This window comes from Miscanthus floridulus, chromosome 9 (assembly GCF_019320115.1).
Source record: "Miscanthus floridulus cultivar M001 chromosome 9, ASM1932011v1, whole genome shotgun sequence".
In the NCBI taxonomy this organism is placed as follows: Eukaryota; Viridiplantae; Streptophyta; class Magnoliopsida; order Poales; family Poaceae; genus Miscanthus; species Miscanthus floridulus.
The window spans coordinates 94,188,057-94,206,546 of NC_089588.1; the positions used below are offsets into that span (position 1 = coordinate 94,188,057).

Sequence of the window (18,490 nt, forward strand, 5' to 3'; positions counted from 1 at the left end):
GTGAAGATGTAACTATTATATGGGTGGGCTGAGAAGTAGGCTGCAAGGATTCATACAGTCAGCAGCTGGCTGTATTATTAACCTTGCTCTAAGGAGCGTTACCGTAGATTTTTAGATTTTGCAATACATCTACCATCTCAATGGAAAACACAAACACCGGGTGCATCTTTGTAAACCATGGACGTATAAACGAAATTTTATTATATTAAAAAACCACTGTACTAATTTGAATGGCAGAAGCATGGGCGAAGCTTCACCGCCCATCCCATCCCCCAGATTGACCGCCCAAGCCTCTGCACCTCACGTTCCTCGCCCACTCCTCGTTCGCACAGCAAACACCATCGCCACCCAACCAAAAATCATCACGTGTTCCACCGACCACGCCCCGTCCACCCACCTCCCCGCCACACTGCGAACCACACACCCTGCCCCCGTACCGATCCCCGCGGCGCGCGCGACGCTCCTTTGACCGCCACGTCATCCCACTGCCATGCGGGGCCCGCACCCCGCGCGCGGTCCTCCTCAAATGCCCCCACCCCTCGCCTCCCCACCTCCGCACAAACGCGTCGTTTCCGGCCGCTCCACAGGATCCTCTGCGCCACCGCAACCGTGTGACACCGCCCGTGCCGCCGCCGCCGCCGGCGATCCCGATCCGCCCACCCACCCCAGCCCAGCTCGCAGCCATGTCGCCGTCGGAGCCGACGCGGGAGGAGAGCGTGTACATGGCCAAGCTGGCGGAGCAGGCGGAGCGGTACGAGGAGATGGTCGAGTTCATGGAGCGCGTGGCGCGCTCCGCGGGCGGCGCCGGCGGCGGGGAGGAGCTCTCCGTGGAGGAGCGCAACCTGCTGTCCGTCGCCTACAAGAACGTCATCGGCGCCCGCAGGGCGTCGTGGCGGATCATCTCCTCCATCGAGCAGAAGGAGGAGGGCCGCGGGAACGAGGCGCACGCTGCCTCCATCCGCGCCTACCGCTCCAAGATCGAGGCCGAGCTCGCCCGCATCTGCGACGGTATCCTCGCGCTGCTCGACTCCCACCTCGTCCCGTCCGCCGGCGCCGCCGAGTCCAAGGTCTTCTACCTCAAGATGAAGGGCGACTACCACAGGTATAACCATTACCGCCAGCGGATCTCGCTTTTTGTTCTGCGTATCCGCCTGTAGACGATGCGATCTATTTATGGAGTGGCCGAGGAGGGATGTTTTTGGTGGATGTACGCGCGATCTTATATGCGATGTGTGGCGGAGCTGATGGAATTTCCCTTAGTATATGATGAGGGATCTTTGTGTTTGGGATTTAGATTAGCGGGGGTTTTGAGTCCTTATTTATTACTTGGTTATTATTATCTGTGGGGGGCACCACGATATGATTTGGGGCCTTTGTATATATATGGACCATGGTAGTTGTGGTTTGGAGAAGTCAAAACTTAAGACCTGTATGCAGACTAGTATATTGCCCGTGCTAACGCTACAGTGACATCTAAAAAAAATAAGTCATAAAACTAAAATATAAATCAACTGATAACGTAATCAGCGTATATATGTACAACTATTCATCATCGTCGTCCTCCAACAGTGAAGGAACTTAGCTCTAGATTCACTCCTATCATTTTATCAGAGGACCGCCATCTGTTGACAATGCCATCTGGTGGTCTTCTTTAATTTTTGATGGACAAAGAAGCCGATGGCTATGGAAACTTGTGATTTGCCCATGCTAACAGTAAATTACGAATTACAGAGCAAACAAGGAACTTTGAAACTTTCAGGATAACAGATAGAGTGCAAAAATAAATTTCACCTTCCTCACCCTCCTCCAGTTCTTCCTCTTTGTTGTCTCCTTCCAAAAAAATTGAATAGTAGAACCAAAGCAATTGGGGAAGTGAAATCCTCAACTTTTTGTTCCTCTTGCTGCACCTTCTCCTCCTTTGGCTCATCACATTTCACATCCGAGATAGCAGCTACCTGATAACGAAATTAGCATAAAAAAGCTGTCCACCAACAATCAGACAGTAGAAGCAAGTCGATCTGGGAAATGAAATCCTCTCACCTTTCGGTTCATCTTGCTACACCTCCTTTGATGCGGCCGCCACCACCTCGGCTTCCTGTTCCAAAGCTATCGTCATCTTCAATGTCTTTTCCTCGGATTCATCTTCGGCAGGTCAGTGAAGCAAGAAAGCAATAGTTGACAGGACGAAAACTGAACCTTGCCACTTACTTGGTACCTGTTGGTCATGTGCTTCTGCTAGGGTCCTTCTGTTATTGATTGACGTCCACTGAGATAAGCTGCTAATGAATTTACGAACAGGCTATTGCATACGACAATGAAAAGCGCAATCGACCCAAACAATTTGTTGCTGAAAAACTAAACTTAAACCATTGAAGAAAGGCGATGAATCAAAACTTTCAGTCAGCCAAACAGGTTGAAGGAGGAGACTGCATTACTGAACTGAACCTGAAACGCTAGAAAAATACAGCTGCTGTTGTTGATTCTGAAATAGAAATGGAATAGTAGCAGATTGCAAATCGAACTGCTCCCAAAACACCAAAAAGGATTAAACAAAAAACAGACAGGTAATCTACCAGAAAGAACAGAAAAGAGTGCTGCTTGTCTTTGCTGTTACTGGAAAATGTTGTTTCAGAAACAACACAGTGAACTACCTGATAATAGAACAGCTCAAATGTTTCTCATAGGACATGCCAGCCTCGTAATGTGAAAACAAGTGGCATTGTAGTGCGAAAGAAATGGTTGCAGCTAAGAGACAAAACACAATGGGAATTAATAGCTTTTCTCCACCTTGTAATCATCTAGGCGAAGGCGACTTCGAGATGAGAGGTATTTAATAAGCATAACAGCATGCAGGATTTAGACTGAGATTAAGAGGTACTCACATCACTTGCCAAAACAAATAAAAGAGCTCCTGCAGCAATAGCGCAGGGAGGATCATCAATGTCCAGAACCAAAAAAGCATCGATAATTTGTTGTACCAATCTACAGGATATAAGAAAAGGAAGGCATTTGTATAAGTAATAAAATGGAAGAAGGTGCCAAATCTAATACTGTGTTTGTTAAATGCTAACATCTTTAGAACTGGACAAGTTCTCAAATTCAATAATAATTTAACTATTCTGATGGACTTAGAGAAATGAATTGCCATTAGAGCTTGCTCCAAGAATTCAAGCCCAGTTCAGACAGAACAACAGATATCCCACACCTTCATCTTATTCTAACCAAGGTATTTTGTCTTTTAACTTAAAGTGAAGTACAACATCAGTGTTGGCATAACTGTCAATGTAAGAGTAAACCAACGACACATTTCAGCTCAAGCAGTTCCCGCACAGGGGCATAACTGTCAGAAAAAGAGGCGCCTTTGATGAACTCACCCTTGGGACCGGAGCACGCGGTGGCGCTCGGCGGAGGCACAGATCCCGAGCAGCGCGAGCAGGCTGGCCCGCCACATCCGCTAACAACAATATGATGGATAACCCAACAGAAAGAACCGACATCAGAAAAGATGACCCGTTAGCACAGCCAAAGGACAAAGATAACAGATAAAAAATGCGAGCACGCGGCGGCGTTCGGCGGAGGCGTAGATCCCAAGCCGCGTGAGCAGGCTGGCCCGCTGCATCCGCTAACAACAATATGATGGATAACCCAATAGAAAGAACCGACATCAGAAAAGATGACCCGTTAGCACAGCCAAAGGACAAAGATAACAGATAAAAAAATGCAAGCAAAGTGATGCCCTGATGGGATCTATACAAATATGGTACACAAAGTACAGTTCAACAATGAAAGAAAATGTTTCATTAAGCATTTTGTTTTCATATAAAACAGAATTATTTCAAAGCTGTAATTAGTTCCTACAAGAAACATGTAGAGTTGCACCAGCAAAAAAATAATAGATCATATTCATTAGTAGGATCCTCTCATTAAAAAACCACAGGCATAGAGCCATAAGCCCATAACTAAATGAAGCAGCAAGAGAGGAGCAAATTACAGCATCGTGGATCAGCGGACGAAAGTGTACTGGAATACTCCCAGAAGCAAAGGCCTGTTCCCTGAATAAATTTGCATATTGACCGACACGAAATCAAAACAATTAGCAAGATTAGTAATAAAAAAGATATTTCTAAACAAAAGCGCATAATCAGAGAAATTGTGAAAGTGGTTTTGCCAACCCAATGGTGTCGACATTCATATGGGGCTTCCTGCACAGATTGATCCGGATTGGAAAGTGAATCACACGAAGGAAACGAATCCATCAAAATGGATAATCACGAATCACACGAGTCTGAACCGATCTGGGCCAAGGAGTACTCACGTGCGCGTGAAGGTGGTGGCCATGAACCTCGCCCATAGGATACCGGCCAAGCGGTGGCGGCTGGGCCGGCGGCGCCGTCGCCGCTGCGAGCACATCGGGTCCCAAGATCGCGCATCGGGGATCTCCTGCTTCCGCCGCTGGCGCTTCAGCCCGCGGTGGTGCGCGTCCAGGCAGTGGAGCAGTGCCCGGACATGACCAGCGCCAGCAGGAGGCGCGCCCCAGGCCGCTGCGGGCATCGCGCGTGGATTAGGAAGGAGCGGTGGCGACTGTCGCGTGTTCGTCGGGGGGATGGGGAGGGCGAGGTCGGGGGCCTGGTTCGGGGCGGCGGCCGCAGATCCTAACGGAGTGACAATGCGGATCGGGACAGGGAGGGTTGGAGGTAGGGGCGGCGCAAGGAAGATTTTTTTTTTGAAAAAAGAATCGGTGAAAAGGAGGGGGAGGGGATCGAACTGTGGCTGTGCGGGAGCGGGCGTGTGGGGCTGGGAGCGGGTGGTCGCTGGGGCAAGGCACATCCAAAGAAGCAGGACCGTCGGATGTGGTTGAGTAAGGAGAGAGAATGAGTGAGAGTTAATCCGGTGCGTACGTTTTTAATGTGATCTTTATTTGTGTGCGTTTCGTGGGGTGGACGTAGTTTAGGTTGTGACTGTAGATGTGAGATTTGTTTGGTGGCTGTAGGATAATTTGAAGTGGTGTATTATAGGGGTAGAGATGTTTCGAGTGGGGATGACGCCAGTGTGAGTGATGATTAGGTCTAAATCTAATGCGTGACCTCTTTTTTTTTTGAAATCTTTTTGTGGGTTACACTCTTGTAATTTGTGGTTTCTAGTCAAAAGAAAGAAAGGGAAAGCGATTGTGGTGCCTGTGACGTTATTGAGTGAGGTTGTTGTCCTTTCATTTATGGTGCATGCTGAGGTTCCAATTTGTCTATATAATACATGATGATGTGCTGTCTCTGATAGTAGAAGATTCCAGGATACGAATTCGTGATCTATTGATTTTTTTTACCCCCCTACTGTACGGATATCTTGGTATCTGATTTCTCATGATGATTTTGTAGGTACCTTGCTGAGTTCAAGTCAGGTGCGGAGAGGAAGGATGCTGCGGAGAGTACCATGAATGCTTACAAAGCTGCTCAGGTTTGATCTTTGTGCATATGTTGATAGGTTGACTGCATATCTTGTTAATTGAGATTCATTGTTGTTGGTTTTTGGTTTGTAGGATATTGCTCTTGCTGATCTGGCTCCAACCCACCCCATCAGGCTTGGGCTGGCACTCAACTTCTCAGTGTTCTACTATGAGATCCTGAACTCCCCTGATCGTGCTTGCAACCTTGCAAAACAGGTTTGCTTCTTGTCCTTCCATCTCCCTTAGTGATTAATTTTCATTTTGAGACATGATGTCTCCTAGATTGTATAGCTGGACAACCGGTGGAGTGCATAGACAGCCTCTGTCTCTATCTGCTTATGTAGGGTTTGGTTTGTTCAATAAAAGATGGTGCAAAGGAAATAGTTCACTTGTAGCTGATGATATATGATGCTAGGGATTCGTAGATTATAATAACTTGTTTTAAATTGGTATTGCAAGCAAAACTTGATTGATGGCCATCACCGCTAGTCTGCTACTTACATGTTGTTGGCCCTCTACGGAATTACTGGTTTTTGGTGAACTGTAGATCCAACTACTTTGCATCCCCGAACAAATTTTCTAGCACTCTATTAGGGGATTACTGTTTGTGTGCATGTAACACAGGTTTGTGTTCTGCATGCGTATTTACTGAAACATTATCTCTTACTATTAGGTGTGTCATATTGAAGTAATGGATTTAATTACTCTGGGATGCTAACAAATGCTCGCTGTTGTTTCTTCACTCAATTTGTCATGTTTTGTTGCATACATTTTCTATTTCATGTTGAACATTGACAAGCTACAACCTAATGATTATAAGTCACCTAGAGAATTCTCAATTTCCCTTCTATGATGGCTAGACTGATTAACCGGTCTAGAATACATAAAGTTGGACAGAGGACAGTCTTCATATATTACTTCAGATGACAGATGCATTCCTAGGCAACGAAGTAGTACACTTGATGTTGTCATCAATCTAAGCATCCTTCACTTAATATTTGCTGGAATTGACTTGAATTAAATTCAATGTTTGTTGTAGGCTTTTGATGAGGCAATCTCTGAGCTAGACAGCCTGGGAGAGGAGTCCTACAAGGACAGCACTCTGATCATGCAGCTCCTGCGTGACAACTTGACCCTATGGACTTCCGACACCAACGTGAGTTTCTTCTTTCCCACAGAATTGTTAAGCATGTGACCTTTGGCTCTCTTTGCCCATCATCACTAGTCATGGTTCTCATGTGACCTTGGTTCTTTCTTTCCTCATCAGGAGGATGGCGGCGACGAGATCAAGGAAGCTGCTGCCCCGAAAGAATCCGCAGAGGGTCAGTAAGATGTACTGGATCTCCCGACCTGATGTGTCTGCTGATGTTGGGGAGTGACCAGGACCGCTGCTGTTCTTGAATTCTGATAGCTTATCTTCTAGTATACCTTGTGTTGTTGTCTTCATCATCGCACGCACCAGTGTATGCGATGGAGCTGCTGCTATTGCTGCTGTTTTAATTAAGCACTCTAGATGTCATGCCGCACGCTTTGTTTCGGTTTCAAGTCGATAAATGATGGCTGGATGCTGGTTTTCGTGCTCCAAGCCCACCAGGAAAAAGACCTGCTTCTCTTGTGTTGCAGCGTTGTGTTAGAATGACCTACGGAGTATTTGACTTGACAGGTCTGCTGCCGAGTGGTATTCTGTTATGATGGCTTTTGCAAAGCTATTTGGCTTAATGTCCCAGAATAATCTGAATTGGCTGCATTGGAATTGTGTGTGTGGTCGCTACTGGAACTGGACAGAACATAGTTGTCGGCATTTCTTCCAAGCGTGTCCTATGGCCGCATGCACGCACATCGGCTTTTAGGCCGTGCCCGTTGTGGCATCTGATGCGCATTTTTTGGGGGGTATGGACCAAGAATCATGCAGGTTCGATGCATAGTGGGAATACTAACAGTCCCACTTGTGCTATAATATGCAAGGCAATAATTCTGCCGTTCTGCACTTCGCTGTTGACACGAAAGATGATGTAGATGCCAGGAGTCATCCAGTCGAGATTACCGCCCTCGTCAGTACTAGCGTGTTGAGTGCGTTCTTAACCCGTTTTCCTTTTCTCCCAACTTTTTTTTTACGAAACGTCAAAGCCCTTAGATTCCAATGTCTCCGGTCTTCATTTCGTCGTATTTTAAGTCTGACGCAATGACGTAGACATAATTTTTTTCAAGACTACTAATTCGAAGTGATGAGACCATCTTTCAACAATGCCCATTCAAAGCGATGGGACGACCATCTATATTATGTAGCATAATAGGTTGTTTTAGTTTTGTGAAAGTCTCTTAATTTTGACTAAGTTTAAAAAATATATCTTAAAATCTGTACCAAAAAATTATTGGCAGTACACTAGTTTAAAATTGTAGCGGATGGTGCACTTATCTAGTATTGCAGTTGATGCTGCACTTATTCAGTATTATAGATGTTAATGAGATATTTCATAAACTTAGTTAATTTTAAAATAGAAAAATATGACGCAACAAATTAAAACAACAAACGCATTAAGAGGGTGTTTGGTTTCTACAGGAAAATTTTAATCCCTGTCCCATCGGATGTTTGGACACATGCATGAAGTATTAAATATAGACGAAAAAAATAACTAATTGCACAGATTGTGGCTAATTTGTGAGACGAATTTTTTAAGCCTAATTAGTCCATGATTTGACAATGTGGTGCTACAGTAAATATGTGCTAATGGCGGATTAATTAGGCTTAATAAATTCGTCTCGTAAATTAGTCTCCATCTATGTAATTAGTTTTATAATTAACTCATATTTAGTTCTCCTAAATAACATTCGAACGTCCGATGTGACATGGACTAAAATTTAGTCCATGGAACCAAACACCCCATAACGCAGGAAGTGATATTAATGGCCCTTTTCACTTCTCTTATAATCCGTATTTTTCAGCTTAGTTTTTTAACCGGAATAATGTTCTCTCTCAGAAGAAATCAGCCGAAACAGTGTTTCAGCTTGTTTTTTCAGCGAAGCAAACGGAGCCATCGACCATGGGCCTTTGGAGTTGCCTTCAAAATCTTGTCAGCACTTGGCTTTTCAATCAAACATCACATAAAAAAACATCCAAACACCGCGATTTCGACAAGACATCAATACCATAAACTGAATCAGCGGCCAATTTCATACCTACAAACTGAAGCAACGCTATATTTTAAATATGATTTTCATACCTACAGTACAAAGCAGTGCATCGATAGTCAAATTTGACGTGAAGACAAAAATAAGAGTAGACATTGGAACTGACGACATTGGCATGTAAATTTACAATGCAGTGTTTCAATTTTTTTGGGGTTTTTTGAGACATGAAAATAAACATATATATATATATATATAGACCAATCTATCTAGACCGATGAAAGAAAACTTCTCCGATGACAACAAAATAGACTAAACTCTTCTATACTAACTTTTTTTAACCAATTTCTGCTAAATTTTCTTATACCGATACACAACACATCAACAGACTGGAAGTAGATACGAATAATAGCATTAAGGTGTAAAACAGATGAACCATGTGCAAGGACGAAGCTAGTCAGTCGTCCTCGTCGGGCCTGCTTGCTAGGCAGAGCTCATGTAGCTCGTTCAGTATCCATTCCTCCCCTGTGTGGCCTCCGAGAACCAGGACCCTGGTGCCGCCAACCACGCAGGTGCTGTGCCCCCAGGCGAACTTGGGTGGCTGGCCGGGTACGTTCAGGATCCTCCATGTCGGCTTCTCCTCTGCGGGATCGATCAGGAACAGCTGCGCTGGGGAGTGGAGTCCCGCAATCGAGCCCCCAAATATGATGATCCGTCCACAGGGCAGGCTCACTGCGACGTGATCGAGCCTTGGTGGCGGGCCGGCATTTGGGAATCCAGTCGTCGCCAACTGTCTCCACTGCGGACTATCTTCGCTAACATCCATTGAGTAGGCATCGCTGGAGCGCAGTTGGAGCGAGCCGCTCTTTGCCAGTCCACCAAACATGAACAGTTTAGTTGTACCATAGACGGACATGGTGTGGCCGAGGCGGGATGGAGGTGACCAGGATGTAGGAATCTCCCTCCATGCAGGTTTCTCCTTTGTGAGGTCAAGGAGGAAGGTGTCGCTGAGAAGAACACCAGACTCGGTGCAGCCACCTGATACGACGAGCTTCGAACCATCCAGGGTGCATGAGCTGTGCCAAGACCGTGGCAGTGGAGGACCCTCGCTTGCAACCTCCCTCCATGTTGGCTGCTGAGCATCAAGGTCAAGGACAAAGACATCGTTGAGCAAACCTTGCTGTCCGCAGCCTCCAAATACTACCAGCCATGACCCATTCAGCCATGATAGAGTGTGCCCCCCACCGGCCAGGTGGAGAGGCAGAAACCTTGACGCGGCACCATTCTGGCCTTGCAGCCTCCAAGTTAAGCACAAATGTATCATCCATAGGCTGCATGTTGACACCCTCCCCTCCGAAAAGGACAAGACGGTTACCAACAGCGCAGGCACTGAAGTTGCATCGGGAAGGCTCAACACGCCCTCCAACTGTGAACTTTCTCCATGAGGCTGCCTCAAGAGTTGTTAACTCTCTTGCAAGACGACCCCATCCTACCATCTTGGTGCTCATCTCAAGCCTGACAGTGACATCCCTTCCCCATGCGTTCTGGCAGACCATCTTCCTCAGGTAATCATTCTTGGTTAGTTCATGCATTCTGGTACAGACTGATCCAATGGATGCAACATCTCTTGGTGACAGGCGAGATAGAATGTTGTGTGCAAGAACTTCGTCTGACAATTGAAGTATACCACAGTGGTCTGAACTCTGGATTTTTGGAGCATGCTCATGGGAAGCTGAGTTCAGATCTTGAATGCTGAGCCTGTTGTTGGACTGTTGCTTATACACCGGATATGATACACTGCTGAGATCGATGTTTGCCTCAGAGAATAGCTGGATTCCAATAACATGTGTCACATAGCCATCATCCCCATGCATAGGAATGAGCCTTAATCTGTTGTAAAGTGGAGCACCATCCTTCCGGAAATTCAGCAGCTCGCCTTGGAATTCAATCCCCTCATTGAGGCATCGCCGAATCTCTGAAACAACCATGGGATCAACAAGGGGATGTCGCCTTTGGGCACGTGGATCCCGAAATTGTAGGAATCGGCTGAAAGACAAGTTTGAGTGAACACAGTTCGTGAGATGCTTCAATAGGCCCTCTGTCAAGTTTGTCAGTGTTAGCAATTTTAAAGTTGTACAAGCAAGAAAGCAAGCAGAAAATAACTACTACTACTACCTCTATCCCAAATTATAAGACGTTTTGGCTTTTCTAGACACACACTTTTGCTATGCACTTAGATATACACTGTCTAAATACATAGTAAAAGAAATGTATCTTAAAAGCCAAAACTCCTTATAATTTGGAGTGGAGGGAGTACAAGATGTTATAACATAAAATCATTTGGATCGACTAGCCTGACAAAAGATAAATGACTTCTCTCTGCTTCCATGTGGATGTTCATTGTCTTATGTCAACATTAGCAGGAAACAAGTTCCAAAATTGGCCATTACCATGCTGCTTTCGCACAACATTTGAATTTCTAAAAATTTCAGTACTGAACTTCTTAAGTAGATCTGATGCTAAATGCCTAGACAACTTCATACTGGATCCGATGATTTCTATTCAACATTATCATATGAAGTAAATTGGAATTCCCAATGATTTCCCAATCTTTCACTAACATCCAATTTCAGATAACCAAATTTTACAACCAGGCTTCAAATCAACCACCTGCTCAGGTGCTCACCCAGTTTGGCATGGCCTACAAATCTTTTTTGTAGACCCAGATATGCTAGGTATTATTCTTGAATAATTCCTCTCTCTATGTGCAAGTGGCCAACTTAGAAGTGCAACCTAACTACTTAAGTATCAAACAAAATATCTTTAGAAGTGCAACCTAAGTATCAAGCAAAATATCTCATAGGTAACCATCAAAATGCTCTTTAATCCTCCCTCCCCCCCCCCCCCCCCCCCCCATCACCCTGGCCGCCTCTTCTACTCACAAGAAAACCAAAATGGCTCAGGCAGTGGTACTACGCGATCCAAACCTATATTATTTACAATCCTCATTTGATAAATTGCGCAATAAATATTTTTTTAAACTTTACCAATCACATTGCTTGTGTGATTACTCTTATACCAACATGGGCAGTGGTCCATCAAATTATTTCAGTACTGTCACCATTAACCGTTACTCAGAGGCAGGCTGCATACCGGATCAACACATGAGAATCACTCCTAAATCCCATGGTGCCGGAGGCCATGCTTCAATTAAAGCATTAAGCATCAGAAAATTCTTAGTTCACAAAACTGTCCAATCAAAAGCCATAACCACATTCTAGAATCCTACTAAGAAGCAAGCACCTGCTTCTGCTCATTTCTGTCTTTTGCCGCAGCCATCTAAAACACGCACGCCATTTGGTCAGAAGATTGACAACCTAATGCAAATGAGTGATGGGCTCTAGCTTTACTACGCGGATCCTGAAATCTATAGAGGACTGCACGAACGCCGTGACGCGGTTTGTAATGAAAATAAAATCCTAATCCGGTCGCAACGAGCGGCGACTCTGTGGTTCCAGCTGCCGCTCGCAAGAGAGGCGCCAAGCAAGCAAGCGGCATTCCACAGCATCACGAATTGCCAATCCCCAAGCAGAGGAAAAACAGAGCGGAGAAGGCCGGGAGCAGAGCAGAGCACTGACCAGTTGCGGCCGAGCACCTCGTGCGCGCGGTACCCCGTGGCGGCCTCGAAGGCGGCGTTGACGTAGATGACGGGGAAGTCGACCTCTACGGCGTCCGCCACGACGATCGCCGCCGCCCTGGGCTCCCCGAGCCCCGCCGCCGGCGGCGCGCCCCACGGCCACCCCGGCTCGTCCTCCGCCTCCGCGTCCACCTCCATCGCCTCCTCGTCCTCCTCCACCTCGTCCTCCTCCCACAGCCTCATCCGCTTCACCGCCACAACGCCGCGACCCCCCTCGTCGTCAAACATGCGAGGCCGGTCGCCCCCCTTTCTCTCTCCTCGGCGTGCGCCCGTGGTTTGCGTTTGGTGCGGGGGGAGGGAAGTGGGAGATTCTGCCAGGGCGGGGAGATATTTCTGCGCCTGGATTTTATAGGCGCGGCACGACCCGCAGAAAAAGGGCGTGGTTGCGGGTTATTTACGGGATCTGCCACGCGAGGCTGGCGGAAAATATCTCCCGCGGAGGCGGTAGTAGGGTGGGCCCGTGCCAGGTGGGGCCGGTGGACCAGGGGCGGGATCCCCAACTGCAGAGTACCACGGCCGGTGGCAGCGCCTCCCAACAATACTTCTTTTGAAAATTGGAATAAGCCCTGATTTAGTTCGCGAAATTTGGATTTTGGGGTTACTGTAGCATTTTCATTTTTATTTGGCAAATAGTGTTCAAACATTGACTAATTAGGCTTAAAACGTTCGTCTCGCAATTTCCCACCAAACTGTGCAATTAGTTTTTCTTTTCGTCTATATTTAATGCTCCATACACGGGCCGCAAACATTCGATGTGACAGGTACTATAGCAACCTTTTGGATTTTAGGATCCAACTAAACAAGGGCTAATATGGGGTATTGCCTTTTATGTTTACCTATAAGAAATTGCTTTTCCTTAACTTTTCTGTCCAGTAGCGTATTTCATCGCGGCTGCTCCTTTGTTCTCGGCGATCAACACACCTCTACGTCTACTTCCCACCGGCAGCACTCCGGCGAGCGAGTACTTTCTGGTGGCCATTATTCACAATACTGCACAGCGAACCACTGCCCGCATCGACCGACTTTGAGCAGCCCACTGTGCCTCGGCTGGTCTAAAACTGGTTGAAAAATACGGTTCCAGTTAAATTATTGTGAGAGAAAAATACTGTTCTGACTGAAAAAAAAAACCAAACAAGCCATTTTGAAAAGAAGCGAACGGGGCCTATGTGAATTAATGCGAAGGACGTTGCGATGCAATTAATGCGAAGGACGTTGCGATGCCTCTAGCACTAGTCCCACCTTTGGTATACCTCTGATTTGTTCATCAGATGTTTATGTAACCTTTTGTTATTTTCTTTTGAATTAAATCACACCTAAATGTAAAATATCTAAACGCCCCTAGTTCACTCATGCTTTATTTATAATATCAGGTCAATTCATTCACTCCACATATCATGCACATGCTCTCCATCTCTTGTCACAGTCAGCATAATAACCACTACTAATATTCAGAGCGTTCGGCGGGTATAGTTCTAGCTTATTTCAGTTTGTTTCGGCTTATCCTCTCACACAGAATACTATTTAATCGTCAAAACCATCCAAAACCACTGTTTACCGGACCATCCGAACGCCCTGATTGGTGTCATGATCAGTGAAAATAGATGATGTACGCACGGTACCCTTCAAAATATTATAATTTTGCCTATTAGAATATCATTTACCTTTTCTTGATCTCTCGATCTCGAAAAGAAGAGGGCCCGCTGGAGAGGAGGAGATAGATACCCCACAACCCAGCCGCGAGATATGTTCATCCACTACGAAGCAAAGGGAAGGGCCGGCGAGCGGCCACGAGTCCAGAACCTTCCGTCCACTGGCGCCAAAATATCCCCCGTGGCCTCGCCGTAAATGGCCGGCGCCACCGGGGGGCAGAACGGTCACCGGCGCAACCTGCGTAAGATAATATCTCGTGCGTGTCGCCAGCCGGATCTGCCACTCTGCTCGTGCACGGTGCACCACCCCACGGCCCAGCGGAAATGGAAAAATATCTCCGCGGCGCCACGTACGCCACCCGCCCATCCGTGCCTGGTCTCGGAATGTTCGGCCGGCTCGCCGTCGCTGTCGCCGCGACGCGATACCGGCCGGTTTGCGTCGAGGATCGTAAAGGTGTTTTGGACATGAGCGGAATTCAGGAACCATGAGTCCATGACGTACGTGTGGTGGTATTTCTCTCTGCTACCTCGATTGACCGATCAAAATTATACTAGATAAAAAAAGCGACATTCGTTGAGAGCCTAAAACCATTGTGCATCCATAAAATTACACATAGAAATTCATCTCCATTAAAATCAAGGGCTAATAAAACATTTAACCCAAATCCAATGGCCACGATTGGATGTGGGATGCCAAGGCTTCTCACCCCCGCACCCTCCTCACACGCCGCGACCGTGATTCAACGCTCGAAGCCAACTGCGATTCAACGCTCCAAGCCAATCACACGGCCTGCTCGCGTAGGATCTCCCGGCCCGCGGCGCGCCGGTGAACCCAAAGCTCGCCGAGGCGTGGTGTGCCGCCGTCGATGCCTGGGTTGAGCGTGTCGCGGCGGCGGAGCTGGAGGGAACACGCCAGGCGTTCGAAAGGCGTCCTCGCGCTCGCAATTTCCTCCAGATCCGACCCAGGTGAGCTTCGGTGAGGGCCCCACTGTGGAATTCTGCGTGGTGAGTGATCTCCGCCGATGTGCTTCGGGTGGTTGTGTGAGGTCAATTTCTGTTGGTGGTTTTCTGCGCGGTTTTGCGGGGGTGAGGATCTTGTGGGTTTTGCGTTGTATGCGCGATGAGGGAGGAAGGCAGATCGGGTTCACCGTAGCCCTCAGTGTGCTGAATATTAAATTGAATGATGTAGTTCGAGAACTCTTGATGAGAATAACATTTTCTACATCTGCAATTTGGGAATTTTGCCATATGGATTCCGTGCAAACACATGGCTTATTCCCCCAATATATGTTGACTCCGCCACAAAGTGCCTAGCACTGCCTGTCGAGGATGAGAATTGGGGTGGAAATGGGGGCAGAGGTGGAGGTGGAGGTAGAGTACATGCCGGAGAAGGCCGATAAGAAGGATGGAGGTCTGTCCAATAAGAAGAAGCTGGAGTGCAAGATGAAGATTGCAGACCTCAAACAGGTATACATCAGACCTGACGTTGTAGAGGTGCACTCTCCATTCCAATTAAGTGACCCCGTTGTTAGCAATTTCATTTTTGCTCATAAAGTCCACTACGTATAGATCATCTATCTTCATCATGGCGAAACATCAATCTGCACTTTTCAATTTCTTGATGTTGAAAAGATTTGCCTATGCTTTCACAACATCTGCAACAGATGGTGACAGTACCCAAATCACCTTGACTCTGGAAAAAGTGAGGGACAAATGCAAACTATCCTGCTGCCCCCACTATGATTACAGAAACGGTAAGCTATCCTATACTGTCCGTAATCATTTTACCTTAGAAATGTTACTACTGAAACCTGGCTATTGTTTGTTCCAATAAATGAATTGGTAAGATAGGGTCTTCAAGTAAATGAATTGTTAAGAAAGTTTAAGTTCCACTTCAGATTTTTTTGTTTGTTTGCAGAAAGTTGAAGATCCACTTCAAAAAGGCAACAAAGAGGGCTGGATATAATAGAAGAATAAAATTTGCAATTGATGTTGCTGCTACTAATTTTTGTGTAGGTAAGTAGAAAAGCAGTGCATTTCCTATGCATGGACTATGCAAATGTTCAAAAATTAACTCTCTGAATATGTAGCAGTGACTTCTCAACTTCCTTAAAAAATCTAGCAGTTCTAAAAATCTTGATAGCAACTTAGGTTCAACACTTCAGTGGTCATTATTTTTTAAACAAGTCATGGTCACGATCTTGCTTTGCTAATGTGTGATTGCAATTTGGTTAAATAAAGCTGGATATATACTCAAGTTCTGAAGCCAAATTATATAGTCTATTGACTGCAGTTTGTTCTTGTTTGGCTACGTGTGCAGGAGATGCGGGCTTTGCAGAGAGGTTGCATGGTGATGTCAAAAGAAAATGGCAAGCTTCAGGTAGCATCTATGGTCAGTTTTCCTTTTCAAATATATGCGTTAGAGGACTAGGTTGCAGATCTGAATTTTCTAAGCTGATTGTCATTTGAGTATTCATAGAAACTAATTTTTTATCAATGGTGAACAGTCACAGGCCACAGCATGTTCTTTGTTCCTCTAGACTAGATTATAGTTTTGATTTAACAGTTCTTTTAGAAGCATATTCTATCTAGAAATGTCAGGAAACTGTGGATAAGAAGCTAAAGATCGCATCAATTGCAACCTTATGTAGGTAAAGGGCAACCAAGATCTTTGATTCAGAAATAGAATATGGGAAAGTTCAACTGAAATTGGAGCAACTAATTTCTACATGTAGAAGGGAAGAAGAAAGGCTGTGGCCAGAAGAGGAAAGCAAAGCCATAGTACAATGATGTGAGTGTGGGCTTCATACATTGTTCTCTGTCTTTTGTAGTTTGTTATATATGTTGCTGCAGTTTTGGATCATCAGGTTTTATCATAGCTGCCATACTAAATTACTACATGTTGTCTGCATTTCTTGATTCCACTGATAGTAAGCATCTGATGCTCCTCGATTTCACATATCTATGTGTAAATGATTGGCTTGCTAAAATGATGGCAGAATAAATGGTTTACATTGTACTTTACATTAGCTGATTTAAATGTTTGAGAACATTTGTGATATGCCAACCTCTTGGAATAATTTAGGGAGGTAAATCAAACAGGAGACCAAGGACGTGCGCGATCTAGAGGAGCTGTGTTGATGCAAAAGTGGATCTGCAAACACAAAGGGCTAATACCCGAATCGATATCCAAAGCGTGCCAGTCGATTTGACCTGCTAATCGACAAAGATGAAGATACGAACACTTTGGTCCTGACAACAGCGATACGCCCGGAAGTCACGGCCAAGAGGTGCTCACGCGGAACTCGAGAATCGCCGAAGGTCGTACTGAAACGATGCAGCTCGCCGAATCAATGAGAACTCGTAAAAAGGAAAAATATGCAAATTGACGAAGTCGCCGAAAAGTAAGTAGATGCAAATAGGAGTAAAAATTGGTTTTGATATTGATTGATATATATATTACATTGCCCCTTACTCCATATTTATACCCTGATCTAAAGAGACACAACCAAACACAACTAGGACACCAATCCCATATCTAAGGAAACACGTGACTCTTACATGAATCATACCCTAACAAATATAGAAAAGGAAATCAACTCCTATCTATTTCCCTGTCCGCCTCAATTACGATGGAAATCTCACCGTCCTCCTTCCCATCGGCATACTCCCTATTTCATCGGCAGTAGTCTTCAAGTCTTCCTTCATCGGCATACTCCCTGTTTCATCGGCAGTAGTCTTCAAGCCTCCCTTCATCGGCATACTCCATGTTTCATCGGTAGTAGTCCTCAAGCCTCCCTTCATCGGCATCGACAATAACACCTCCAACCTCATCGGCAACGCCCGAGTCCAAATCAACCTTTCCATCGACCATCACCAGCTATCGGCAACCATCTTTACAAACTGGCTTTCATCGGCTATCAAAGTATTCAATAACTTCCCCCTTGTCGATTAGTCCACTCCGATTATTTTGACACGTGCAAAAAACGGTGTCAACACATGCCCCCCAATTTCGGAGTATAAAACCATTAATGCTCCGAAATTTACTCCAGATAACGCTTGCCTTTGCCCGATTACCGTAACTCATTCTCCAAGCCAAAACTTGATTTGTTATCAAATCCAATCAAATCTAATCTTGATTCACGCACTTCAGTAAATATCGCACAATCGCCAACCACTCTTGCCTTGATTATGGTTAAGATACCGAAACAATAACCCATCGGCAAGATCTTAACATGATAATGCTGCCATTTTCAGAATTAAAATATCATGTATCGATATCCCCTCCAAGTCATGATTACTTGTCATCAACTCATCTGTACAATCCCCTGATTATCGCGCGAACAGTTACCATATCCCTCTGAACCGCCTTGACCTATATGCGCGCGACATAGAGATAAGTCCAAAATACCCTTATTCTGGGCGGCTTATAAATAGATTTCTCCGGAACCCTCATTTTCTACCTTCAGCCTCCAATCCTTGGCATTCTCTCTCTCCGGCGGCGACTCCGACGAACAACCGCGCGACCTCAACCAACAAGAACCCTTCTCCGGCGCTAACTTCAAGTTTCCGGCGCGT

At 45.7% G+C, this 18,490-nt stretch overlaps 1 protein-coding gene, 1 long non-coding RNA gene and 1 pseudogene across 3 annotated transcripts; 1 reads left to right on the forward strand and 2 right to left on the reverse strand.

Moving 5' to 3' along the window:
- Nucleotides 1-583: 583 nt before the first annotated feature.
- On the forward strand, nucleotides 584-7,193 carry LOC136483980 (14-3-3-like protein GF14-D). Its single transcript, XM_066481146.1, has 5 exons — nucleotides 584-1,102; nucleotides 5,373-5,451; nucleotides 5,534-5,656; nucleotides 6,480-6,596; nucleotides 6,708-7,193. Exons 1-5 carry the CDS (start codon nucleotides 684-686, stop codon nucleotides 6,768-6,770), a joined length of 801 nt encoding a protein of 266 aa, XP_066337243.1. The 5' UTR covers nucleotides 584-683; the 3' UTR covers nucleotides 6,771-7,193.
- Nucleotides 1,109-5,366, reverse strand: LOC136483981 (uncharacterized). 2 transcript variants are annotated; one of them, XR_010765714.1, is made up of 4 exons: nucleotides 3,375-5,366; nucleotides 2,209-2,982; nucleotides 2,041-2,142; nucleotides 1,109-1,955 (listed from the first exon to the last, which is right to left on the reverse strand). It is a non-coding gene; the product is annotated as an uncharacterized lncRNA (long non-coding RNA). The 2 variants fall into 2 exon arrangements; XR_010765713.1 differs by having other exon boundaries at nucleotides 2,041-2,982.
- Nucleotides 7,194-8,794: 1,601 nt separating the features above from the next.
- On the reverse strand, nucleotides 8,795-12,590 carry LOC136483979 (adagio-like protein 3; annotated as a pseudogene).
- Nucleotides 12,591-18,490: the final 5,900 nt, after the last annotated feature.

Bases quoted from the DNA above. Each gene is read 5' to 3' on its own strand.
- LOC136483980 (XM_066481146.1), top strand. From the start codon at position 684: ATGTCGCCGTCGGAGCCGACGCGGGAGGAGAGCGTGTACATGGCCAAG. The intron at 1,103-5,372 runs GTATAACCATTA...ATGATTTTGTAG, and splicing joins ATGAAGGGCGACTACCACAG to GTACCTTGCTGAGTTCAAGT. The intron at 6,597-6,707 runs GTGAGTTTCTTC...TTTCCTCATCAG, and splicing joins TATGGACTTCCGACACCAAC to GAGGATGGCGGCGACGAGAT.